The 27,210-nt window shown below is 44.7% G+C and overlaps 1 protein-coding gene across 1 annotated transcript in view; it reads left to right on the top strand.

The window, feature by feature from the left end:
• Positions 1–27,210, top strand: part of CAMLG (calcium modulating ligand) — a 165,935-nt gene that overhangs the window by 105,035 nt on the left and 33,690 nt on the right. The window contains exons 3-4 of the mRNA XM_078653272.1: positions 10,068–10,522; positions 26,314–26,379. Coding sequence (XP_078509398.1) covers positions 10,068–10,522; positions 26,314–26,379 — 521 coding nt within the window. The remainder of the gene's footprint in view (positions 1–10,067; positions 10,523–26,313; positions 26,380–27,210) is intronic.

The raw sequence follows: 27,210 nt of genomic DNA, 5'->3' as shown, positions 1-27,210 counted from the left end.
AATATGTAACTGAAAAGATCTTTAGTATCATGAAACAGAAAAATACAGGGTAGAGTATGCAGCAGAAAGGATACTAGAGTGGCCATTGACACACACAATTATTAAACTTTTAAGTTTTCGTTAGATGTGTGAAAGCAGGTAACCATATTTTATTTCAGTGTCCTACTGTTAGAAAAGTGATCTCTGGTTGGCTAAGGCTTGCTCCAAAGCCAGACAGAGACCACCACTCTTGTCAGGGCAGGGGAGTTACACGCCAAAGATAACCCCTGCTCACCCGATTGGTAGCTTGGCACGAGCAGTTAGGCTTATCCTAGTGGGGATGTGTAAAGCATTTACGCAACACACACACACAGCAACAACATACTAGGCACACCACAAAAGGAATTCCACACAAGGTCATATCAAAAATAGCCTTTGTATTATCATAAAACACATTAGATGGTAATCACACAATATACACTGTGCCAACTAGCACTGGGCAATATATACAGGGGATTATATACACCTGACAGGGCCACATGGACCACTGTCGGAATCATCACTTGGTAAAAATAGTAAATGTAAGAACATATCATAAGCGTAGACCACAACCAGTAATTACTGGCAAACACTATACTCAGCATCACCCTGTAACATAAATCATATCATGTACAGTATCACATTAGGCGAGAAATATATTCTGCGCCAACCTCATAAGTCTAAACATAGTAGACCATAATCTCCTAAGCATAACTCACATTTAGGAAATAAACTTACTAACATAAACCGTAGTAGGGAATAACTCACACCTAAAAAACAGTAGAGAATAAACTAAAACATAACACAGTATGCAATACCTCATAATCATAAAATCACATCTAGGGGCATAAAAACAGGGTGCGTAAATCATACTACATACATTACATTTCCTAGCACCCTATTATCACATTAGGGCCTGGCGCCCTACAAACCTAATAGTCCCCCTGGCCAACTGCCCATCTCTAAGGGGCTCAAATGCCCTATGTCCAAAAGTCAGAGCGTGCTGCCAATGCAGCAGAATCAAGTTGCCCCATTGCGCAGACCTAAACGTTGCAACTGACACGAAGTGCTGCGCAGCTGTAAAAGTATGGGGCAAAGGAGTGCCTCTCACGCCTAACTCACACAGGCCCCTGACAAAAGAAAGGCCTAAACGTTGCAGCTGGCACTACTTGCTGCGCAGCTGGGAATGAAGGAAAGGCCTGGGCACTCAATGTGCCCTCTGAATCAATCTGCAAAGCGTTGCAGCTGCCCTCTATCAGGCGGGTTAACAGCAGTGAGCAACCCAAACTACCCTTGAGGGCTTGGGTAAATGTATATGAAGAGGTAAAGGGTACCTTCAAGGGAATTTGTTCTAAATATATATATGAATCGGAGCTAATTTGTAGGACAAATTGATGGTAACTGTAAATATTTTTGTTTCGTGTTATTATAGGGCATTACAAATATAAACCACACAGTCCTGAAGATGGTCTCACAGATGAACACATAACAGACCGAAACGTCGACCATCGCCTTCTCCTACTGTGAATTGATTTATAAATTTGATGTATAGGAAGAGTGTTTTCAGTACCTACAGTGTTATATATTGATTTATCACTGAAACTCCTGTAGGTCTGTTTTGCAGCGGGAATCTTTCTGGATTCACTATGCTGTGCATTATTCTGTGGTTTTGTGGTTGGGTCCGGATTCGTAGTCTTTTCTTCTTTTTTTTTTTTCGTAGCCCAGGTGGGCGTCGACGTCCCACCTTTGGTGTATTTCCGGTGACGTCGGCACGCTTCCCGCGGAAGCTCCCACTCCTGGGCGCCATCTTCGGATTCTTTTTTCCGCGGCTGCGACTGGATTGTTCCCGAAAGAGCTCCAGACATTTTTGGAGAAAGAAGAAGAAAAACACACACCTTTTGCAAGAAAAGACATTGAGAAGACTACAGGAGACTACATCATCGAAGAGGACGACGAAGGAGAAGAAGAACTTCAAGAACTTCGACGTCCATCGGACAATGCAAGCTCAGGGGGCCCCCTGAACGCATGAGATGGACAACACTCCTTTCAAATTCTGCCGTAACTGCCACCACAAGTACGCGCAGAAGGACCAGCACCCGGTCTGCAACCTTTGCCTACCGGTCGACCACGGGAGCGAGGACTGCAACGCCTGCTCCGCCTTCACGCCTAAGACTCTTCGAGTGAGAGAGAGACAGAGGATAGCCAACGCCACCATGCAGGGCAAGGGACCGCCACCGTCCCTTCGAGACCTGGGGCTATCATCAGACGAGGAGGACAACGCCGCCGCCGAACACGACGGCTACATGGTTGTAGAAACCAGAAAGTATCCAAAGAAGGTAGGAGACTCTACGGCCCCTAAGGCACCGAGAGACCCCGAGTCTCGAAAAATTGAGGGCAAAACCTCGAAAGCGCCGACGCCGAAAACTTCGGCGTCCGCGACTACACCAAGGCACAGCGGATCCTCTGAGAAGGACTCCCAGGCGCCGAGAGCTGGAGAACAGCAAAAGACGTCGAAAATCGCCCCCGAAAAGGAGCGTTCGACGCCGAGGGAAAAGGACCCGAAGGGTGCTTCAGCACCAACGAAGGACCCGAGAGCCAGCTCGGCACCGAAACCTTTGACGACGAAAGTCGGCTCGGCGCCGAAAAGAGCGGCCGATCCATTCGACGCAGACCACGCGGCCGAAATGGAGAAAAAGAAAAGACGGCTCGAGGCCGAGATGGGAAACATCCTGCAGCGGAAAAAAGATTTCGACGCCAGGATGAAGGAATACACAATCCCGACGAAACCTAGGCTACAGGTGGTCGAGGATACGGAGGAGGAGGACTACGACGTCGAAGGACAGTCGGTGGGCGTCGAGACCTTCGACGACCAAGAAGAGGAGGAGGCCTCCTACTACGAGGATGAAGGAGACGACGACCGCAGGACACTCCTCGGGTCTGCATCCTCGGAGACTCAGGAAATAGATTGGCAGGACGTCGACACAGAGAGCCCAGAGGAAGCCGTCGACACGTATCCCTTGAGGCCCTCGCCTCCGGATGATATCGGAGTCTACAACACAGTCATCAGGAATGCAGCTGCAGTTTTCAAAGTAAAACTCGACGAAGAGAAGCAGAAAGCAGACTTCCTTCTCGAAACACTGCTCCCTACACAAACAAGGAGCCAGTTCCTGCCCATGCTCGACAGTGTCATGGCACAGGGAAAAGAGGCTTTCAAAGAACCAGCTGCATGCAAAGCCGTCACTCCCAGGACGGAATAAAAGTATAAACATTCCTCCAAGGACCCACCCTACATTCAGGGATCGGTCTCAGCAGACTCCATCATCGCAGCCACGGCAAGAAAGAGGGCCAATGTGCCTACTACTTCTGGGCCACCTTCAGACAAAGAAAGCAAGAGGATGGACCTGGTGGGGAGAAGAATTGAACGGAATGCCGCAATGCACTGGCGCATGGTGAATTCCAATACACTGCTCAACAGGCACCAATACCAGATTCTGGAAGAGCTGGGCCAGTTAATAAAGAACATGCCACAGGAATTCAAGCAAAGAGCTGAAAACCTTGTAGAAGAGGGGAAGAATGTAGCCAATTCTTGCCTCAAGACTGCCCTGGACGGAGCAGACACCTCCAGCAGGCTCATGATGATGGGCATCACGGAAAGAAGACTAGCCTGGCTCAGAATTTCGGGCTTCAAGCCAGAAGTACAGCACAGCATCCTCAACACACCGTTCAACGGAGAAACGTTGTTCGGGGCCCCAGTTGACGAGAAACTCAGCCAACTGAATAAGGATAACGAGACTGCAAGATCCCTAGGGGGCATTGCAGTTCAGAGGTACTAAAAGGGGCACCCCGTCACGAAGACCTAACGGGAGGGAAGGAAACCAGCCAGGAACATCACTCCAGGCGTTCCAACAAGCCCACCAAGCAGACACCCAGACACAGCAGGGGCAGCAAAAACAGTCCTGGCAGTACCAACCAAGAGGCCAGTCCTTTCGCGGTAGAGGGAATGGACGTAGACAGAATAAGAGAGGGGGACAGCAACCCGCCTCTAAGTGACTCAATAAAACTCCATGTGCCCACCCGAGCAAAAACTCCCAGGGTGGAGCACAAACACATCGGACAGGAGTTATGCGAATTAAACGCCTCCGTACATGTAAGACCAGTGTGAGGAAGACTGAAACACTTCTTCAGGGAGTGGAAGAGTATGACAGCAGACAAATGGGTAATCAACATCATACAGTACGGGTACTGCATAGAGTTGGAAGGAAAGCCAATGGACAGAAAGCCAAAAAGAAGGCCACTAGCAAGGAAAGACCTAGAGCTCCTTCGGGAGGAAGCAAAGGAGCTCCTGCAAAAACAAGCCATAGAACCAGTACCTTACAGGAAAAGGAACAAGGGCGTATATTCAACATACTTCCTGGTACCAAAGGTGGACGAAACTATGAGACCCATCCTGGACCTAAGATTCTTAAACAAGTTCGTAAGAACGCAAAAGTTCAAGATGACCTCCCTACAAGAGGTACTTCCCCAATTGCAAGGCGGGGACTTCATGGTCACCATAGACCTAAAAGATGCCTACCTGCACATCCCAATGAACAGAGGCCACAAGCACCTCCTCAGATTCATCATCGGAGAAGACCACTACCAGTTCACAACCCTGGCGTTCGGACTCAAATCGGCACCAAGGGTTTTCACAAAGTGCCTCGCAACAGTCGCAGCACACCTACGAAGGGAAGGGATACACGTGTACCCTTACCTGGACGACTGGCCGATCAAAGCAAGCTCATACAAAACGTGCAAGCAGCACGCACAGAGAGTGACCAGCACACTGATGAACCTAGGATTCTCCATCCACTGGGGAAAATCCTCCTTGGAACCAGAACAAATAAAAATCTTCCTGGGAGCACAGATCGACACCTTACAGAGCAAGGTGTTCCCCAGCGAGAAGAGAGCGATAGCGCTCGTGAGGGAGACTCAGCTCTACCAGAAGGGGCAAGCTCGGACAGTGAGGATAGCGAGCAAAATCATGGGCATGATGGCATCATGCATACACCTAATGCCAAACGTACGGCTCCACATGAGACCTTTACAGGAATGGCTTCAGGAGCAATGGTCACAAGCTACAGGTCGTTGGGAGGATCTAGTGGTTGTAACGCACGCAGTGCAGAAAAAGATGGTAAGGTGGAACATGCGGAACATAACAAGGGGGAAGCCTCTGACGCCACCAACTCCAACAGTGACAATTACCACAGACGCGTCCCAGAAGGGATTGGGCGCTCATATGGAGGAACTCAAAGTAAGAGGCCTGTGGACACCAGCAGATGCGGTCAGACACATCAATTACCTGGAGTTGAAGACAGTTTTCCTAGCCATAAAGGCCTTCCAAACAAAACTGTACAACCAGAGAGTGTTGATCCAGACAGACAACACAACAGCGATGTTTTACATCAACAAGCAGGGGGGGACACAATCAGCCCCGCTTTCGAAACTAGGGCAAGAGATATGGAGATGGGCCATCCCACTCAAGATAGACCTGCTAGCCATACATCTACCAGGAAAGCACAATGTAGAAGCAGACTGGCTCAGCAGACAGACATCGGCATCCCATGAGTGGGAACTCAATGCACAAGAGACGAGAAGGCTCTTTGACAGGTGGGGGACACCGTCGGTAGACCTATTTGCAACACGCCACAATGCAAAATGCCAAAGCTTCGCATCCAGGCAGGCCGGGGAGGGCTCCCTGGGGAATGCCCTATGGATAGACTGGTCCAGGACATTTGCTTACGCTTTTCCCCCGATACCGCTGATGCACAAGGTACTCAGCAAGTGCAGAGCGAGCAACATGACCCTGATACTGGTCGCACCGCAGTGGGCCAGGCAGACATGGTACTCGCAGATCATGGTGATGACACAGAGTGCACCCCACAGATTCGGGAGAAGAAAAGACCTACTCTCCATGCAAAACGGAGAAGTGCTGCACCCGGAGCCAGAGAGCCTGAGCCTCGTAGCGTGGCTCCTGAGGACATAGAGTTTGCGCATTTGAAACTGCCAGAAAGCACCCTAAGGGTACTTCGGGAGGCACGAAGACCCAGCACACGGAAGTGCTACGTAGCGAAATGGAAGAGATTTACACTGTGGTGCAGGAGGGAAAGGCTACACAATAAGATGAAAAAGGACTCGACAGTGCTAAAGTACCTCACGCACCTGCTCGACAAAAATCTGAGCTCATCCTCACTGAGGGTTCAGTTGGCAGCGATAGTCGCTTACACAAGAGGAGAAATGTGCAAGAGTTTCTTCACATCACAGGTCGTTAAGAGATTCCTGGAGGGAGCGAAGAGGATCGCACTACCAAAGAGGGTGCCACCACCTGCATGGAACCTTAACCTAGTCCTAACAGAACTCATGAAGGAACCTTTCGAACCAATTCACAAGGCCTCCCTAGAAATGCTGACCATGAAAACAGCTTTCCTGGTAGCAATCACTTCACTGCGCAGAGTGAACGAGCTGCAGGCACTAACACTACAGGAACCCTACATACAGATACACAGCGATAGGGTGGTGATGAGAACAGACCCACACTTCATGCCAAAGGTGGTGGCAAGGTTCCACTTGAACCAGACTATACAGATACCGAGTTTCTTCCAAAAACCGGCAACAAGAGCTGAAAGGGCACTGCACACTCTGGACGCCAGAAGGGCAGTCATGCACTACATTGAGAGAACGAAAGAGCACAGGAAAACAAAGCAGTTCTTTGTGTCCTTCGCTAACAGTTTCATGGGGAAACCAGTAACTAAAGGAACAATTGCGCGATGGATCGCCCAAACAATGCAGTTCTGCCACAAGCGGGCAAGGCAGGAACTAACAGAGGGGACACGTGCCCACTCTACCAGGAAAAAAGGAGCTACAATAGCTTTCCTAGCTAACACACCAATTCAGGACATATGCCTGGTGGCAACATGGGCTTCAGTGCACACGTTCACGAAGCACTACTGTGTGGGTATACAGATGAACAAGGAAGCACAAGTCGGACAAAGGGTGCTTCAACACATATTCAATAACCAACGCTCATCTTCCACCCAGCCGCCACAAACATGAGAAACCGCTACAAAGTCTATGCACAGCATAGGGAATCCAGAAAGATTCACGCTGCAAAATGAATAGTTTCTTACCTGTCGGTGTAGTTTTGCAGCTTGATGATCTTTCTGGATTCACTAGCGAACCCACCCACCTCCGCCAGAAAGATGAGGTTGGAGAAAAAAGGTGGTTGAAACAAAGACAATACTTGAAAAAGAAGCCTAAAAGGTTAAAGAGGTGAAAAGACTTTAGTTGAACATTGCCATAACTTCGGTAACAAAACGAACACAAGAAAAAAGAATCCGAAGATGGCGCCCAGGAGTGGGAGCTTCCGCGGGGAGCGTGCCGACGTCACCGGAAATACACCAAAGGTGGGACGTCGACGCCCACCTGGGCTACGAAAAAAAAAAAGAAAGAAAAGACTACGAATCCGGACCCAACCACAAGACCGCGGAATAATGCACAGCATAGTGAATCCAGAAAGATCATCAAGCTGCAAAACTACACCGACAGGTAAGAAACTATTCGTTTTCCCATAATTGTATTTAAAGATTTTCAGCCTTTTTACTTAATGATAAACTCAATATTCTCATATACACCCGTCTAGTTCTGCTTTGTTTCTGTGTTTTTGTTTGTTGACTGTTATTAATTTGCATTTTTTTAAATTTTTGTGACCTAAAAATAATTTTTGATTGTTTAAATCTTGGGACCATCAATTTGTCCTACAAATTAGCTCCAATTCATATATATATATTTAGAACAAATTCCCTTGAAGGCACCCTTTACCTCTTCATCTCTATCAGGCGGGGCAGCTGTGAAGCAAATATGTCCAACACGGGGAGATCACGGGCCCCTCTGAAACAAGTATGCCCTAAAGATAACTTGTCCCCAAACGTTGGAGCGACCAAGGCTCTGTAAAATATGCCCCTCTCGGTGAAGCCACCTGGGGCTCTAAAACAAATGGGGCCCGTTGGAGCGGCCCGTGATGGCGGGTCCGCTCAGGTTAGGGGGCACTGTACACTATGCCCTGTACGGCACCAGCTGTGTGCCGAGAATGCCCCCAAGCACCCCTCTCCCCCCGGAGACTTTGAAAACGAACGATGGCCGCCTGCCCGGGATCAGCCCTCACTCACCGGGCTCTTCCTTGCGGCAGGACTCGTCTTTGGCCAGGACGGACCAGCAGCACTCCGCTCGCAGCACGGGGCTTCTCTCAGTACTGGGAGCCCGGCGCTGCCGTCTGCAGCCTCAGCCGCCTCTCCTACTTCACCTGGGACCCGGGGTTTTGTCATGTAGCCTCCGAGGCTCCGGGCAGCACTCCCTCCTTCTCGCGTTCTCTGGCGGGCGGGACTTCCTTTACTCGGGCGGAATTCCCGCCCCACTCCAGGCATCGGGCTGCCTGACATGCGGTTTTTGATCGGGACAGCAGAGGTGATACTTGGGGTAGGCTCCCGCATTAAAAAATGAGTATACAGCGGCCATGTGGGGTGGGCACCCACGATTTAAATAAAAATAAGTGGGGTGGGCACCAGCATCTAAGTAAAAGCATCAGTGGCACAAAAGCTGGGTGAGCACCCACAAAACAACAATAAATTCGGGTTGGGCTCCTGCATCAAAGTAAAAGCATCGGCGGCACAAAAGCTGGGTGGGCACACGCGAAACAACGATAAATTCGGGGTGGGCACCCGCCGCTGCAGGTATCACGGTGGAATTCCCATGGTGGGGGTTCCCTCCCAAAGGGGCTGCAGTTCAGTACTGCGCAGCCCCCAGGCTCTCCCTCTCCTGGGGAAAATCAAGGAAACTAAGCACAGCGCTCCCAGGGCGCAAAAGTGCAGCCATAGTCTTGGTAGGGTCCTGGAACCATAAGCAAGCAGAAGGGTCCCAAAATGGTCTTACAGGGGCAAGGCAGGGCCCAGGGAGGCAAGCCCTCATGGCAGCCCACCCCCTGGGCCCCAGCAGCAGAACGCCCCAGCAAGAACAGCACACCAAGCTCTAAACAATTTCATGGGGTCACAGCCCCGATATTTAAACTACATTTCACTTTGTGTAAAGGTGCAGGGCATGGGGGAACCAGATGCAACTGGTTCAGGGGAGCTTTGGAGCACTTTGTTTTGCTCAGCCCCTCTCTCCTTTGTCAGGTGGTGGCTCAGGGATCAACGCACCACAGGGGGCGGAGCCAGCATTGTGGAGGGAAGGCACAGCCCTATTCAGGTCCCAGGTGCAACTCCTCCCTCCCATCTGCATGCAGATCTCTCTATTCACCACTGGGCAGACTCCCCCTGGCTCCTGCAGCCACTCACACCTCTCAGCTCCTGTCACTCACAAGCCAGACATGCAGTTCACATCATACAGACAGACATATAGGACACAGAAATGTCAACTTCTAAAAGTGGCTTTTCTAAAATAACCACCATAAATCTGGCAACCCTATTGCACAGCATTTATTCACTCGATTTCAGACATACCAGAGTTGACCACACAGCTCCTCTCATAACAGAAATTACCAGTGACACACACTGATCAGGGATTCCCCATGTATTCCTAAGGGAGGGCAGGCCAACCTTCCAAATGTACCACAGAGAGTGCACGCACTTTACACTGGGCCACAGTGCTAAAGAGCGCAGAGGCCTAAAATCACTGCCACCATGTCAGAGCTTAAGGTAAAAAGTTCAGGGTTGAACCTGCCAAAAAGGGCCAAGTCCAACACCTACCATACCCGGACATGTGCATATGTGAAAACATTTTCATTAACCTGGTGCTTTGTTCAAAGACCAGCGTTCCAAAGTGATTGTATCCACCTTTTTTACAGTTACAAAAAAATGAGGGAGTTAGTGCTTCGTGTAGAAAGTATGTTACATTGACAATGAGTTATATTGTTTGCTACCCCTAGGATATATAAAAACATTATTTCTTACTCTTGCTGTGCATTTGTCCTCTACAGTATAAAACATGGCAATGATGTTTGTTGTATTTCTCATCCTTAGAGACTGAACATATATCTTCGAAGCTTAAGCTTGAGCACGACAAGCCAGATTCCCTGCTCATTTCATCTGTTACTAAGCGTGGGGGTGATGCCGTCACCCTGGCAGCAGTAAACGACAATCGAGGTGGCCTCACAGATCTCAAAGGGCCCCTGGGAGAAAGAATGGACTTTATAAAAACCTCAGAACTCAATAATGATAACAACAGTGCTGTTCGCCTTCGCAGTCGCAGTGATGTGGCATCTACGGATTCTGCGCAGCAAGTACCGCGGCCTGGCCTAAACCAATACTTATCTAGGTTTGATGAGGCCATGAAGTTGAGAAACCAGTTGATAAGTGAAAAACCAAATCCAGAGAATGGCAATGCAGTGGAAGAGTTTGATTCATTTAGAATTTTCAGACTGATTGGAAGTGTTCTTCTTGCCATTGGAGTCAGGGGTTTTGTATGCAAGTACTTGGTAAAGTATAGCTTTTTTTAAATTTTGCCTCATTGTTCTATGAATCTACTTTTACATTTTAGTGTTGGAAGACTGTGCCTCAGAATTTCTTCATTGACCTGTCGCTAAATTTCAGTGTGCGTATCCTAGCAGCCTTATAGCTCGAGTACACTTATTTACAAATCTGTTTGTAGTTCAAAAGGTTGGAAATGTATAAATAATATCAGCAGAGGAGACCAATAACATTCAAGTACAAGCATTGGCATACCCAATAGGTCCTGCCTTATGGATGCCAATGCAGACCAACTAGTTTTGCCATTGTTTTTGTGCCACACTAGGAAGTATGCCTGGTTTTATATTTGGAGTCCTAACACCCTGAGAGTTTTTAACGGTTGTCAATAACACAAATTCATGTGAAAATGCACCGCATCGGCGTCGGCTCAACATTCTGGGCAAATCATTTAATCTCCTTGTGCGCTCATGTAAATCACTTGAAAACCTGCGGGTCGAGCTTGCGCTATATAATGATTCGGCCACGATAATGACACATGAAAGCAGGTGCCGGAGTAATAAAGCACTTAAAAAAGGCGTGTGTGCAGTGCCCTTGAATCACAGAAGACGTAGTCCCTTATATAATTGCTAAAATGGGACGAGTGGAAGAGTACAAGGGCGCTGCTCTGTGGAAATAATCAATTGATGAGACGGTGTGACAAAGAGGAAAGATAATCACTCAGAAGCAAGGATTTGCAAAGGACACTGACATAAACAAATGAAAAGCAGTGTGCGGGCTATAAGCCCACAAAGTATATACAGCATGTCTCGGAGAGACAGCGCAAGCGCTTTCTACGCTAGACCAAAAAAGAAGAGATTCAACGAATCTACATGTCACAAGGCAGTGGTTGTGACAGTAAATGATTAGGGTATTATTTTGCAGTTAGAGACTGCATTTGTGGCACTTAGCCAAGAAAATGCTGAAGCTAATGTTAAATGCAGTATGTAAAGATGGTAACAAATGCTCAGTGCATGCCTTTAAACTTGTCATGAAAGTATTTGTCTAGTGGCAAGTAAAATGATAGGACATTTGAAGAGTTCAGTCAATCAAAAATCCTTATTAGAGTGTCAAAGACAATCATAAAAGTATACATATAAGAACAGATAAATAAAAAGATATATACCGCTTGTATATTCACACATTTACAATAAAATACAGCTGATCTGAGTAAGCTCCCCACTCTGAAGAACTCATCTTCATGTGTCAACATTTGTAAATAACGAGGGCAACTCTACATTGCTTTAATTCATGTATCCTTAAGAGCAGTACAAAAAGCATGATTTAAAAATGCCATAACATTACATAATGAAATAAACTGTAGCAGGGATTGAACAGAGGTGCCATGACAAATAAATGTTATCCCATCAAAAAGTGCCATAATACCGAAAAGGAAAACATAGTTGGTAGCATATAGTGTTGGCTCTAAATTTCAATAACCGAGCCTTCACACAACTATTAGATACTAGCTATCAAATGAAGCTACAATCCGACATTAGATTTTAAAACAGTGTATTGTCAAGGAACTGGCTTACTTAGGTCCTAGCTTTCTCTTTTAATGCAACGCCTTTCCATAAATAATCGTTTGACAGACAATTTGACATCTTTACATAAAGTGGATGTATTGTAAAACCAATAAGGTCTGCCTAAATTGGCAAAATGCTGTTGAACATATTTTATTATGAACATGTGGGGAGCGTGAAAGTCACGCTCCACACCCAGATGCACTGCAGTTCAAGGATGCTAGATCCAACTTGTTATAATCCATTTGTCCATTTATATCCAATTTTATCCAAAAGTTTATCCTCTTTTTCTCCTTCTCTTTAGCTGTGATCCACATATTCAACATATTGCGTTTTAAGAAACTTAGCGTATCCACTCGTGCCCATCCAGGCTTCTTCGTACATACGGACCCAACGCAAAAAGTAGTTCAAAGCAGTTTTTCTTTATTCATGACCCAATGCATTTCGGGCATATTCAATTGCCCTTCGTCAGGGGTAACTGCGAATCAATGGTTATAAACATTCCATTAGTAATCACTTTACACAAACTGTGCACATTGTACATTTTCTACGCACACACTACATGAATTAATTCCACAAATGCATTTACTTTTCTTTTACAGGTCGTTTTCAATTAATGAATACAAACCAACAGTACAAACTAAATTCTACTAAAACCTAACACCCGTGCATATTTCATCCCTAAATTATATAAATCTGCTTAAGAGAACACTAGTCCTTTGCTTGACTCGCTCGCGTTTACCGGCTACCCGCTTATGTTACCTCCCTCGTTCAGTCTAGTATCTCAACAATTACCGAAGATTTATTCTGAAGCAACATTATAATTTCGAATGGTCTTCACGTGCCGAGTTCTGTTAAATAAAAAACTTTGTTCAGTCATCACGCGTACCTGCTTAAAAAAGCTTTGTTCAGTCATCACGCGTACCTGCTTAAACGTTTCTTCTCTCCATAGCCCCGAGCCCGTCGGAGACTAATGATATATCAACTACGATGTTCCCGCGTTCTCCACCCAATTTTAAAACACATTGGACTCCACCCCCTCACACGTGTTTGCTAACAAAACTACCATTACCACATTGTAATCCCCAAAGACTGTTTTTCCCATAATGCAGTTCCAATAAAAATATATAAATATACAAGCGATACATAAATAAATCAGTTTGCTACAGCTTCTGATTTATACAACCATGATTCAAGTGTGTGTCTCATTTTCGCGTTGCCTCCTTAGTCACTTATTATTTTGAACTCGCTGTAAAGTAATATGTAGATTCTTCCAGACGACGAAACATTATTTCAAAACTCATTTATCATCGGGTGCAACACCACAGGGGGCAGTAAATTTAAACAATGAATGAGGGGGTGTGCACTCCGTCATCTTACGTTATAATCCATCATTTTGCAGACTGTGTCAATTGCGTGCAAACTGGGTTACGCATTGCCCAAATGCACCATAATATATTATGAACATGTGGGGAGCGTGAAAGTCACGCTCCACACCCATATGCACTGCAGTTCAAGGATGCTAGATCCAACTTGTTATAATCCATTTGTCCATTTATATCCAATTTTATCCAAAAGTTTATCCTCTTTTTCTCCTTCTCTTTAGCTGTGATCCACATATTCAACATATTGCGTTTTAAGAAACTTAGCGTATCCACTCGTGCCCATCCAGGCCTCTTCGTACATACGGACCCAACGCAAAAAGTAGTTCAAAGCAGTTTTTCTTTATTCATGACCCAATGCAAGAAAAACTGCTTTGAACTACTTTTTGCGTTGGGTCCGTATGTACGAAGAGGCCTGGATGGGCACGAGTGGATACGCTAAGTTTCTTAAAACGCAATATGTTGAATATGTGGATCACAGCTAAAGAGAAGGAGAAAAAGAGGATAAACTTTTGGATAAAATTGGATATAAATGGACAAATGGATTATAACAAGTTGGATCTAGCATCCTTGAACTGCAGTGCATCTGGGTGTGGAGCGTGACTTTCACGCTCCCCACATGTTCATAATATATTATGGTGCATTTGGGCAATGCGTAACCCAGTTTGCACGCAATTGACACAGTCTGCAAAATGATGGATTATAACGTAAGATGACGGAGTGCACACCCCCTCATTCATTGTTTAAATTTACTGCCCCCTGTGGTGTTGCACCCGATGATAAATGAGTTTTGAAATAATGTTTCGTCGTCTGGAAGAATCTACATATTACTTTACAGCGAGCTCAAAATAATAAGTGACTAAGGAGGCAACGCGAAAATGAGACACACACTCGAATCATGGTTGTATAAATCAGAAGCTGTAGCAAACTGATTTATTTATGTATCGCTTGTATATTTATATATTTTTATTGGAACTGCATTATGGGAAAAACAGTCTTTGGGGATTGCAATGTGGTAATGGTAGTTTTGTTAGCGAACACGTGTGAGGGGGTGGAGTCCAATGTGTTTTAAAATTGGGTGGAGAACGCGGGAACATCGTAGTTGATATATCATTAGTCTCCGACGGGCTCGGGGCTATGGAGAGAAGAAACGTTTAAGCAGGTACGCGTGATGACTGAACAAAGCTTTTTTAAGCAGGTACGCGTGATGACTGAACAAAGTTTTTTATTTAACAGAACTCGGCACGTGAAGACCATTCGAAATTATAATGTTGCTTCAGAATAAATCTTCGGTAATTGTTGAGATACTAGACTGAACGAGGGAGGTAACATAAGCGGGTAGCCGGTAAACGCGAGCGAGTCAAGCAAAGGACTAGTGTTCTCTTAAGCAGATTTATATAATTTAGGGATGAAATATGCACGGGTGTTAGGTTTTAGTAGAATTTAGTTTGTACTGTTGGTTTGTATTCATTAATTGAAAACGACCTGTAAAAGAAAAGTAAATGCATTTGTGGAATTAATTCATGTAGTGTGTGCGTAGAAAATGTACAATGTGCACAGTTTGTGTAAAGTGATTACTAATGGAATGTTTATAACCATTGATTCGCAGTTACCCCTGACGAAGGGCAATTGAATATGCCCCAAATGCATTGGGTCATGAATAAAGAAAAACTGCTTTGAACTACTTTTTGCGTTGGGTCCGTATGTACGAAGAGGCCTGGATGGGCACGAGTGGATACGCTAAGTTTCTTAAAACGCAATATGTTGAATATGTGGATCACAGCTAAAGAGAAGGAGAAAAAGAGGATAAACTTTTGGATAAAATTGGATATAAATGGACAAATGGATTATAACAAGTTGGATCTAGCATCCTTGAACTGCAGTGCATCTGGGTGTGGAGCGTGACTTTCACGCTCCCCACATGTTCATATTATATTATGGTGCATTTGGGCAATGCGTAACCCAGTTTGCACGCAATTGACACAGTCTGCAAAATGATGGATTATAACGTAAGATGACGGAGTGCACACCCCCTCATTCATTGTTGAACATATTTTAGCCATGTAATATTCAAAATGTGCTCACATTGCAAACAGTTATCAATGATATACTGATTCAAAGTAGCGCTATGGTTATTCCGCACTGCAAGCCAAAACAAAAGGGATCCCAACTTAATATGGTCCTCAAGGTACGCAAGGCATCTTCTTCATGACAAAAATAATGAGATTTAGAATGGGGAAGGAGCGAGAAGGAACCTGCAAAATCTATTCTCAATTTGCAGAGCATGACACTCTGCAAAGCCCCAAATCCCATAGTTAGCAGCTTGAACACATTCTGTCTTCTATATCTCTAAAAGAGAAGGAAATGGCTTAACCCCTACTGCCTGACCGATATTAAAAAGCAAACTCAGAGTTTGAGATAATTTAGCTTTGCAGGCCTTAATATTATCAGCCAGGGAGCCACTACATTCAAATTTGAACCCTAAATAAAGAAAACTAGCCACACTCTCTAGACAATTTTCATTCATGGAGAGCAGATGTAGCAAATAATGTTTGAGACCGCAAGCCATAGTATGGGACTTGAAAATAAATTGTTGAAAGATCTAGGTCTGACACTAATTCTGGCAGACAACACAAGGCATTTGGAGTTTGATCATGGAGTACATTGTCACCTGCATATAAAAGTACAGGTATAGGGAATGGTGAACATGTTGGGTAGCAGCTTTCAAATGATCTCTAATTTTGTTAATGTTTAAAACAAACGGAAGCGATGCTAGAACACATCCTGCCTAACACCACGATTCAAAATGATTGGGTCAGAAAGTGCACCATTGGGCCCAAATCTGAACTTAGCTGACAGATTCTGATGCAGAGTAGATAGACAATGGACAAGAGTTGAATCAAGCCTTGTCCCTAGTAAAATTTACCAAACTTGGCTCAATTAACCTTGTCAAAGGCAGACAAATCCATGAACGGCCGGTAAAATGGACAGTGCCTAGCTAGGGTATATTTACCTATTAACAAATGCAGATTTAGCGACTGTTCAATTGTACCTAGCCTCTCTCGAAACCCATATTGACAAGGGGAGAGATAATGTTATTATTGTGTACTGATTCCCTTACTCTATTAAAAATTACCCTCCCAATAATCTATTGGTAGCATCAGTTAGGGAAATGGGTCTGTAGCATCTGGGATCAGTGTGGCTCCCTTTTGTAAAGACAGGAACAATGATGGAGCTAGACCCAGAAGTAGGGAGTTCAGTCGTATCTATGTTAATAAATACATTGACCAGTAATGATGCCCAAAAGTCAACTTTGTGGACCAAACTGGTGAAGTAGGTGAAAGCTTGACATTTACTAAATCTGTGGACCTTTTGCATGTGGTTTCCCTCCCTGGAAACACACTCAGATTTCTCCTGTAAAAGTCAGGAGTAAATGCCTTTCTGCAGTGGGAAAGGGAATGTAACACCTCCTTACTTAAGGTGGTGTAGCGGTGGAGGGCTTTCAGTAATCTTTATTTCGGCCAACGGCCATAAAAGACACACATATATACATTCATTAACTCATACATTTAGAACACAATACATGCGTGAAATCAATTAAGACAATAATTACAATAATATGGTGTAAAATTAATTCTCACCAAATAAATCGAAGACATAGTTCATTCAGCGGGAAAATACAAATTTTTAGCAGCAAGGTTCACTATTTAAAATTTATCCATCTTCAAAGCACCTGTCCCATTTTCTTTCGGACAATAAAAACTGAGTAAAGAAACCTACTGATACTAAATACAATGAACTGTGCAGTATTTGTTTTTAGGATCCTGTATGCTATAGAACAGGATCTAGTTCCTAAAAGAGCACACATAGGTTTGAGCCATCTTTTCCGAGCTTTCAGATATGCTTTGCATATGAACAACATATGGACCTCATTCTCCTTACATAAATCTGAGCACATAGGACATCTCTCACTTGTACTATTAGGACAATCCAGTTTTTTGTTTGTCCAACGCTCAATGTTGGAATTCAGCATGAGGTTCCCATACCTGAACTTCAGGAAGAGAGTCTTGGCAAGGGGCGGCTCTATTTCATCCAAGAACGATTCAAAACATGGTTCGCTTTTGAAGGTTAAAAAATTTTTGGTTAGGGTGCCAATTCTACTATCATGAATATATCTATCATTCATGAAGCACCAGTATGCTCTTTTTACCGTATTTTTGGCAAGAGCTGGTAAATTCTCTGGGTTTTCCCAGAATGAACTCAACCCCAGATTGTCGAACCATTTTTTAACATGCCCGAACCACCGAAGGGAATTAAAAGAATCTAAATTCGATACTTCTTGAAGACCCTTTCTGTAATCTACCAGTTCCGGAGTGGACCAAATCCTTATCCAGAACATTAGCGGTCTTAAGATAGTTAGGTGGTCGGTTCGTTTGAAGTTCAAATCGAGATGGAGAGGTATTAGTGGTGTGCTGGTTGGGACCTTTACAATTGATCTCATGAATTTGTTATCGAGGCCTTGAAAACTCTCCCTGGCCCAAGGTCCCCATATCTCAGCCCCATATAAAGCTGCAGATTGAATTTTAAATTTAAAAAGTTCAAGTACGGGAGTTATACTTTTACTTGTACTAGCATTCAATCTACAGATTATAGGTTTTACATTATGGGCATATGACACCTTACTTTTTTCGATGTGAGCCTTCCATGTTAATTTAGAATCGAGTACTACCCCCAAATAAGTAAAATTCTCCACAGTACCTAAAGTTTCCCCATTCAGGGTCAGGTTCCCTCTATCCGGTCTAATAGGGTTTAAAGCCATACATTTTGTTTTATCAACATTTATTTCTAGCCCTTTGGTCACACAGTAGCTGCTGAAGGAGTTTAAGAGTGCCTGGAGGCCCTTCTTGGTTTGGGATATTAAGATGGTATCATCCGCGAAGAGCAACGCAGGCACTCTCTCTCCATTCAGCTGTGGCGAATCGTTATTGCAAGCATTGAGATAATCAGGCACATCATTAACAAAAATAGAAAACAAAGTGGGGGCCAGGACGCATCCCTGTCGGACACCACGCTTAATCGGGATGTCACGCGTCAGTTCACCTTTCGGACCCCATCTGATGTTTGCGTGATTTCTAGCGTGCAGTTCAATAATGTGGACCAATAGACTTGCTGGCAGACCGGCTGTGTTTAACGATTTCCATAGCAGTTTGCGAGGCACAAGGTCGAATGCCGCCCTCAAATCGATAAAGGCTACATACAGATGACCTTTCCGAATCTGGACATACTTCCAAAACAGGCAACAAAATCTAAAGACCTGGTCTATCGTACTGGTCTTGGACCTAAAACCTGCCTGAAATTTGGAAAGTATGGCCGATTCCTCCAACCAATCATTTATCCTAAATAGTAGGTGCTTGGCATAGAGTTTTTGCAGAATGTCCATTAAACTAATAGGTCTATAATTAGAGGGAATAGATCTTTTTCCCTTTTTAAAAATCGGGACAACTTCTGCTGCACGCCAACTATCAGGATAATTACAACTTATGGACAAAGCATTAAACAAACGATTGATATAGGGTGCCCAAACTTCAGGTACATGTTTATAGAGGTCACCCGATATTTTGTCTGGTCCGGGGGCTTTATTATTTTTTAGTTCATTGATTGCCCTGTATGTTTCCTCCAGAGTAAAGTCGAGACACACAGGTAGTGGAAGTGGACATGGGGGCTCCTCCTCCTTATCATTATCATATGGTTTGTACAGATTGGAAAAGTGCGTTACCCATGTCATTTCATCAATGAACGAGTCCCTCACAGGTCTACTGGCGTGTCCCCCATTTGCAACCAACCTCCAAAAGCCAACATTATCATTGTGTTTTGCAGCAAACAACATATCAGCCCAAATTGACTCTTCCCATGTTTTCTGTGATACCCTTTGGACTCGCTTGTACTCCTCCCTAGCGAGTCTAACATCATCCTGGGTTTTACTTCTAATCGCGTATAAGAGCTTCCTCTTAGCCATTTTACAAGCATGGTCATACCAAAGTTTTCCATGGCATCCCACGCGTACATTTTGGTGATTCTTCCTCGGCAATTTGGACATATGGACTCTTAATTCATCAAAAAAACCATTGTGTAGCTCGACAAAGTGATCACAATTATCAGTAGATAAGGGTTGTCCTACTAAGGGTGAAAAGGTCTTATCAAACAATGAATAAACTGCAGCCAGGGTCTTGCCCTCACTTAAAAGATGTGGCCATTTTAAAGCACGTCTGTTATTATTAATTATATGTGCCTGCTCACATTGGACATCAGCACCCACCTCACATGGGGCCGGACCATTGGTGTCTCTGATTATATGCGGGTCAATAAAAAGTTCCAAGGGAAAGTGATCACTCTCTGCCCTCAATGATACTTTAAAATCAACCATAAAATGCCAAATACTTAAAGAAACAAAAATAAAATCGAATCTACTATTCGATTTCCCAAAGGTAGGTTGTTTTATAAGATCTGAGGGAAGGCGACCATTGCACGCTCTGAGGCCATGATCAACTGTTAGCCTCATTAGTTGAACCGCCAGAGTGCTACAAGGGACGTAGTTCAGGGTGTCAAGCTGGGGGATATTATATGCTTGATCTTCCTCATGAAAGACATCGGAAATCCCATAGATCGGTTCGAAATTGCAATTTAGATCGCCCCCTAATATTACTGGGATTTCACCCACCACCCTTTTCAGAAAGGTATCCAGGATTTCCAGGGTGGGCGAAACTTTGGAATACCCTATCGGTCTATTATAGACATTAATAACGTAGTATTCACCCCCATTAATTGGTGCAATTTTTAAGGCCAGAATGTCTGGGGTTCCTGTATCTATAACATCAGCTCGTATGGCTAAAGTAATTTTAAGCCATATGAGCAATCCCCCACAGGGCCTTCCCCTATCGGACTGAGTGGCCTTGATACCAAAAGTTTTGTAACCCATCCTGTGCGGGATATCCAATGCCCAAGTTTCTTGCAATAGGCAAAAATCGCTGGTGTCGACATAATCTGCCCATTCTGGGTCTTTCAGATTTTTGCCCACTCCAGCGATGTTCCATGACAAGAAAAACAGATGTGGGGTTGGCTCGGTGCTAGGGGAGTCAGGTTCAACGTTAGGAACCAATGGTACCAAGGGGGGGACAACACTATCTTGCTGTGGGTCATCTAACCTTGTTTCAGCGTCCATAATCGGTACCCTGGATAAGAAACTAGTCTTAGCAGCAGCGCGTTCCTCAGCATTATCAATATGTGCTAATGTCGGATTTGGATAGCTTTCCATATGTCCGTGATTATAGTCAGACATTACGAGGGGACTTAAAAGAGGCCCTGCCATCGAAGTTGCAGAGGCCATTAATTCTACATCAGGTGTTGCTTGCCTTGTAAGTCAGTCTACCTCCTCAAGGCTGCCAAACCTATTCTGGGTGGGTAGGCCATTCCAGCACATAGAAGGATCTTGGTAATTGGAGGGATAAGTCCTCCGAGGATGGCGCTGTACCAGTGACCAACCATCATACCGAGGTTTTTTGGGGGGTGGAGGGTAGAAAAAGGACAGAAGTCTAGGGATAACACAGGAACCTTCCCCATTGGGACAAGAGCAAATATAACGTGCTGTATGTGGGTCCTCAAAGGTCACCACTACACAATCACCAACCACGGATTTCTTTGTAGGGCCCACCCAAGGAACACGTCGTACCATCAGCACTCTACTCTTCCTACCATTCGGAATTGCACGGTTCGCATTGAGCCAGTGCATTGTTTTGTTCTTCAGGGACCAATGGTTCTCGTGATGGCCATTTTCAAGCTCAGAAACACCCGTCAAAACAACCACGTAGTCATTTGCCTCTGGGGGGAGATCAATATAACCCCCTCTAAAATTATTCTTTACAAATGTACCCTGGGAGTGCTGTTGGCGAAAGTCTGTGGGCCGTGGTTTAGAAGGAGGAACTACAGTAGGGTTTGTGGTGAGTATAGTAAAAGGACGGGAAGGGACAACAGGTTGAGGTGCAACAGTTTGATTCACACCCACTGTTCGTGGTTTCGGAACTGGACGTTCCGGTGGTGGTGTAGATGTAGGAGAATAAGATACCTGTGGAATCGGATCCTCTACCCCAATGCCCTGATTTTCTAGACTTCTCAAGCCAAGAGTGGCCAAGGCTATAATGCTTTTCTCCATTTCCAGCAAACTGTTTTCGATGGAGGAGAGTCTAAGAGCAAGAGGGGAGAGTAATTTCTTAAGTGTTTCCCAAACTATGCCTATAAATTCCCCGTCCTTACCTTCCTTCCCTACCTGGCCCTCAACAGTTAGACCCCCCTCTTGAGGGGTAGTAGAGTTTTGGGTAGGTACTGACACCCCCTTGGCACCTTCTAAGTGTATCTGTTCCTTAGGAATAATCCCGTCAGTTGTTTTAGAAATTTGTATAGGGGGCAGTTTTGGTTTTTGTGCAACTCTTGCCCTTTTCCCGTAATAAGCATACCGGGAGATCTTTTTCCTTTTTGGGAAGATACCCGATTTTAGATTAGATCTAGATGAATTAAAAATAACAGGGTCAGGAAAATTAGAGCTAGTGACCTGTGTGTCAGCAGAAGATTTTACAGTTGCTGGAATAGAAAAGTTAAAAGAAACATTCTTCACAGGGGACAATACAGGTGGAGTCGTATCACCGGCATCATCAATTGACTCTACAACCTGCGGAACAAGCTGTAGAGTTGGAACCTGGTGAACCTCTGCCTGCAGGACTAGTGACTTAAGAGTGGCAGGTCGCTCCGGGGTAACAGCAGTAGCAATATGCCCCAGTGAAGATTTTTTCGAAGCAGTAATTACCTCTGATAATCTTCTAGCGGCTGCCAACTCAAGAGAAACACGAGTCTGTAATTTAAAAATTTCCTCATCAATGGCCAGGTTGGTGCGAGTAATAAAATCATCCATAGGGCCACTGATTGAAGTGTTTCCCTTACCAGTCTTGCTACGGGTTATCCTAACAGACATGTTTATAAACAGTAAAAACCTAAATAAAACCTTCTAAAGATCATAAAAGTTCCTAACAGCACCAACCACAGTTTAACAGTTTCTCCAGATGGGCGAAAAAGGGTAGGCCAGTCCAGTCCTCGGCCGTCCTCGAACGGCCCAGTCTTTGCCCTGTCTTCGCCCGGGCTGCGTCCCGCGCTGCGGGAGGCGGAAGATGTAATATAGGGGGCGTGGGGGGCGGGCCAGCAGGGAGAGCGGACCGGAAGCTCTCCGTCGGTCTAGCAGGGACTTCTGGGAAATGAAGTCCCTGCACGCTCGCAGCCCCGCTGACGCCTCGCGCCCACAGCCGCCTTACCGCCACACAAAGATGCTCAGCTGGTCCGGTGTCCGCAGCCTGTGAAGCGGCACCCGCGAAGCGGGTGCGGCGAAGAGTGGGCTTAAAACGCTGGTCAGGAAGTGAGGTGAGCTAAACTCCGCTGTGCTCTGCCTTGACGATTAATTGCTGCCGCTGGTTCAGAAATAATGTCCAATGTGTTGGCGGTTGAGAACTCCTCTTAAGCACCTCGTGGGGGGGGCGGGGGGCGGGCCAGCAGGGAGAGCGGACCGGAAGCTCTCCGTCGGTCTAGCAGGGACTTCTGGGAAATGAAGTCCCTGCACGCTCGCAGCCCCGCTGACGCCTCGCGCCCACAGCCGCCTTACCGCCACACAAAGATGCTCAGCTGGTCCGGTGTCCGCAGCCTGTGAAGCGGCACCCGCGAAGCGGGTGCGGCGAAGAGTGGGCTTAAAACGCTGGTCAGGAAGTGAGGTGAGCTAAACTCCGCTGTGCTCTGCCTTGACGATTAATTGCTGCCGCTGGTTCAGAAATAATGTCCCATGTGTTGGCGGTTGAGAACTCCTCTTAAGCACCTCGTGGGGGGGGCGGGGGGCGGGCCAGCAGGGAGAGCGGACCGGAAGCTCTCCGTCGGTCTAGCAGGGACTTCTGGGAAATGAAGTCCCTGCACGCTCGCAGCCCCGCTGACGCCTCGCGCCCACAGCCGCCTTACCGCCACACAAAGATGCTCAGCTGGTCCGGTGTCCGCAGCCTGTGAAGCGGCACCCGCGAAGCGGGTGCGGCGAAGAGTGGGCTTAAAACGCTGGTCAGGAAGTGAGGTGAGCTAAACTCCGCTGTGCTCTGCCTTGACGATTAATTGCTGCCGCTGGTTCAGAAATAATGTCCCATGTGTTGGCGGTTGAGAACTCCTCTTAAGCACCTCGTGGGGGGGGCGGGGGGTGGGCCAGCAGGGAGAGCGGACCGGAAGCTCTCCGTCGGTCTAGCAGGGACTTCTGGGAAATGAAGTCCCTGCACGCTCGCAGCCCCGCTGACGCCTCGCGCCCACAGCCGCCTTACCGCCACACAAAGATGCTCAGCTGGTCCGGTGTCCGCAGCCTGTGAAGCGGCACCCGCGAAGCGGGTGCGGCGAAGAGTGGGCTTAAAACGCTGGTCAGGAAGTGAGGTGAGCTAAACTCCGCTGTGCTCTGCCTTGACGATTAATTGCTGCCGCTGGTTCAGAAATAATGTCCCCTTTCATTAAGAGTTATTTTCCATGTGAAGAAACAAAAAACTGTGCAAAGCCGCAACTCTGCATAAATTAAACCAACGATGGGGGTAGGGGAGTAGTTGTAGTAGAATTCCATAGCACTTTTTCTTTGGCCAGCTACATCAAACGTCATGTTTGCCATTAAAAGCAAGTTATTTTTATGGAGACCCTTTAAACTGGGCACTCAAGGGGTGCTTAATGTGATGTTATGGTCCGGTGAAAGTGTCAGTTAAAAGATAACATTTTAAACCCTAAAAACGTAAGTAACTATACCCTGCGCCCTCACCATGCACTGCTTAAGACATCCCATATCCCATGACATGTTCTATGACATCATTGATAACATCACTCATGACATCTGAAATAACCTCTCTAGTGACATCACTGTGCATGGCAAGTGCACAAGTTATAGTTACTTCTGTTCACTATAAGTAGTGCATTTCAGTTCCTTTTAGATTTTAAAATATTACGTTTTAACTGACATTTTCATCTAACTACGTCACTTTAACCTTAATTTTTTCCAGTGAATCTGCCTTTTGATTTTTTTTTTTAGGGAATAACTCTGAAACCTGGATTATTTGACTGTTTGACTTAAAAATTTACCTTTAGACTTTAAGTGGGTATCTATATTTTGGAATGTAAGATTGTAAAGAATTTGGTATGCACATGAATAGGAGGTTTGCCAATTTTGAAGATTACAGTAATCAAAATTTAGGGATTCTGCCTTATCGTGTTGAAATCTTAGAAGATTTAGCCATACTGGATTCTGTTTTGTTAAACTTGTTTTGTGTGATGAATGTTTTTGTTAGGAAATATTTAACTGTCCTCTGGTTATCAGTGAGTAGAATCATATACATGGAACCACTGGATTCCTTCTGTATGGTACAAGTTCAACAGCAGCGGAGAAAGCATTGGAAAGTAAGGAGAGCATCACATAACACGTGCATTGAAACCTAAAGAGCACCATATAACACAAGGCTGTGTCCTTGGTCCTTACCAGCTGATTATGTCTGTTGCTGAGGAACGAGGAGAACTGGCCCAGATGCTCCATATGAAAGCATTTGCAAGTTTACAATATGCAACACTATTTTAGTGTGCAGTTGGGTCAAAAACAGTAGAGATAACAGACAAGGAGACCAACATCCACCTGTCTAGTAGAGAGCTTCATCTAAACCCTTCATGATGGTTTCTATGCTGTACTATAAACCACACAACCTGTTTGGTACGTTAGGTTGAGGGTGGTGAATTGGTTAGCAAGATTCTAAAATTATTCAGTGTATAGCCATTTATTTTTCACTCTTTGTTGTCTTAACATTGTGGATGATGACTGTCACGTTTAAGATTCTGGATCCAAGATTGTATTTATTGTATTGTTAACATTTAAATTGCTCAATATTTCACTGGGCTGCTTGGTGCAAGAAGCTGGTATCATTCTCAGATGTGGTTGAGGAAATATATGAGTGTTTGATGGGAGATGTAGATAAGGTGTTTGTAGAAAAATGTAACCGTGTTTGAAGGAATAGTATTTAGTTAGTAGTGTGTTGGTCTTGTGTGATAGGTTTTTGTGTGTCTCTTTGTTGGAGACATGCTCAAAACAAAACCCTTCCTTTGCACGTTTCAGTGTCACTGTTGAAAATAATCGGTTTGTAAGTTGGGAGTGGGCTGATCTTCTCAACATTTCTTTTCCTATTTTTCAATAAGGTAATCATTTTTCTGAATACAGGTTTGGGGGCTCATTTAGGCAACTCAATAGATTTATCTATTTTAGTTTTCCTTTTATTGTTTCCTGGCCAACCTGTCTTTAATAGTAAGTAATTTCTTTTTTTTTACATTTTTCTCTCACTTTCCTCTTGACCACTAGCTTTCATGTGCAAGGCCTTTTGCTATTTTGGGGATTGGTGTTTTATTTTTTCCTGCAGAGCACATGTCATTTACAACTTTGAGCATAATTTCTTGTAGACTATGTGGGTGTCTGGAACGAGGGTTAGTTCATTAAAAATTATTTTGTGCTATTTGTGCATTTCTTTTTCAGTAAAGGGCTGTGTATAGCATGAGATAATTATGTTATGACTTTTTGCCAGCATTTACCTTTTTAAGAAATACTGGGCAATTGCTAATGTCTCTGGAGTGTCATTTTCTGAATAAATGGAGACAAAACGGTTACGCTGTTGCATACTCTTAAAATTGGTCCTTTACTGTGGAAATACTGAATGCTATTTTATGTTTATAAATGTTGAGTTAGCAGTTCTGTTTTATTCATATGCCTTTTTCCTCTCTTCACAGTCTATTTTTGCTCCATTTTTAACTCTACAACTGGCGTTCATGGGATTGTCAAAGTATTTTCCAAAGGTAGGATCATGCATGTAAGATCAATCTACCAATTGTTAAATATAACCAAAGCAATTAAGAGCATTGTGATTTCCCATCATGAAAAATTGTCTTAAGACTCTCTAAGAAGGCAGAAGCAACACGGTAGCTTTACAGGGGAGGCTTCAACAATTAAGATACATGATTTTTCGAAATCCTTCGTAACCTATGAAATTGCCTATCTATGATCTCCAATAAAAAATGATGCATCAAAACCTGCAAATGCCAGAATATTGTAGATCTTGAACTGTAATATGGCATGGAATATGCAGACTTCAGTCGATGCAATTTGGGAAGATTGCAGAACTCCCCCAACATTTGAGTTGAAATTATTTTCTAGGAGCTGTCGCATTTTCACATTCAGTTCTCCACCCAAAGTATCACTTACGAAATTAGCATTCTTATTAGAAAAGAGTAGGAGCCCAGTAGTTTTTATCAAGAGGCTTTAGAACGTTCTGTGTTAAACTAAGGATTCTAGTGATTTAGTTTTTTACAAGAATGAGCTCACATTTTATTTAAGGTTTAATGTCACTTTACAAGTATTCTATTGTTCTCCTGTTTTTTATGTAGAGTGTTCCTGCTGATTACTTAGAAGAATGAATAGACAAACTATACAAAGTTCAGAATATGATCAGTATAATACATTTAGCAGAGTAATTAGTGGTGATGGATAACAAGTGATGATGAGGAATTCGTGACCGGAACAAGAAGCATTGCTGCAAACTGTAAAGAAAGGAAGCCAAAAGGGCACATTCCAAGTTAGGGTAAACCTCAAATAGATCCCTTTGCAACTCCAGAAAACTCCTAATGGCC

This window comes from Lissotriton helveticus, chromosome 7 (assembly GCF_964261635.1).
Source record: "Lissotriton helveticus chromosome 7, aLisHel1.1, whole genome shotgun sequence".
Taxonomy (NCBI): Eukaryota; Metazoa; Chordata; class Amphibia; order Caudata; family Salamandridae; genus Lissotriton; species Lissotriton helveticus.
Note: the sequence above shows the minus strand (reverse complement) of the source record. Positions and strands in the feature narration are given on the sequence as shown.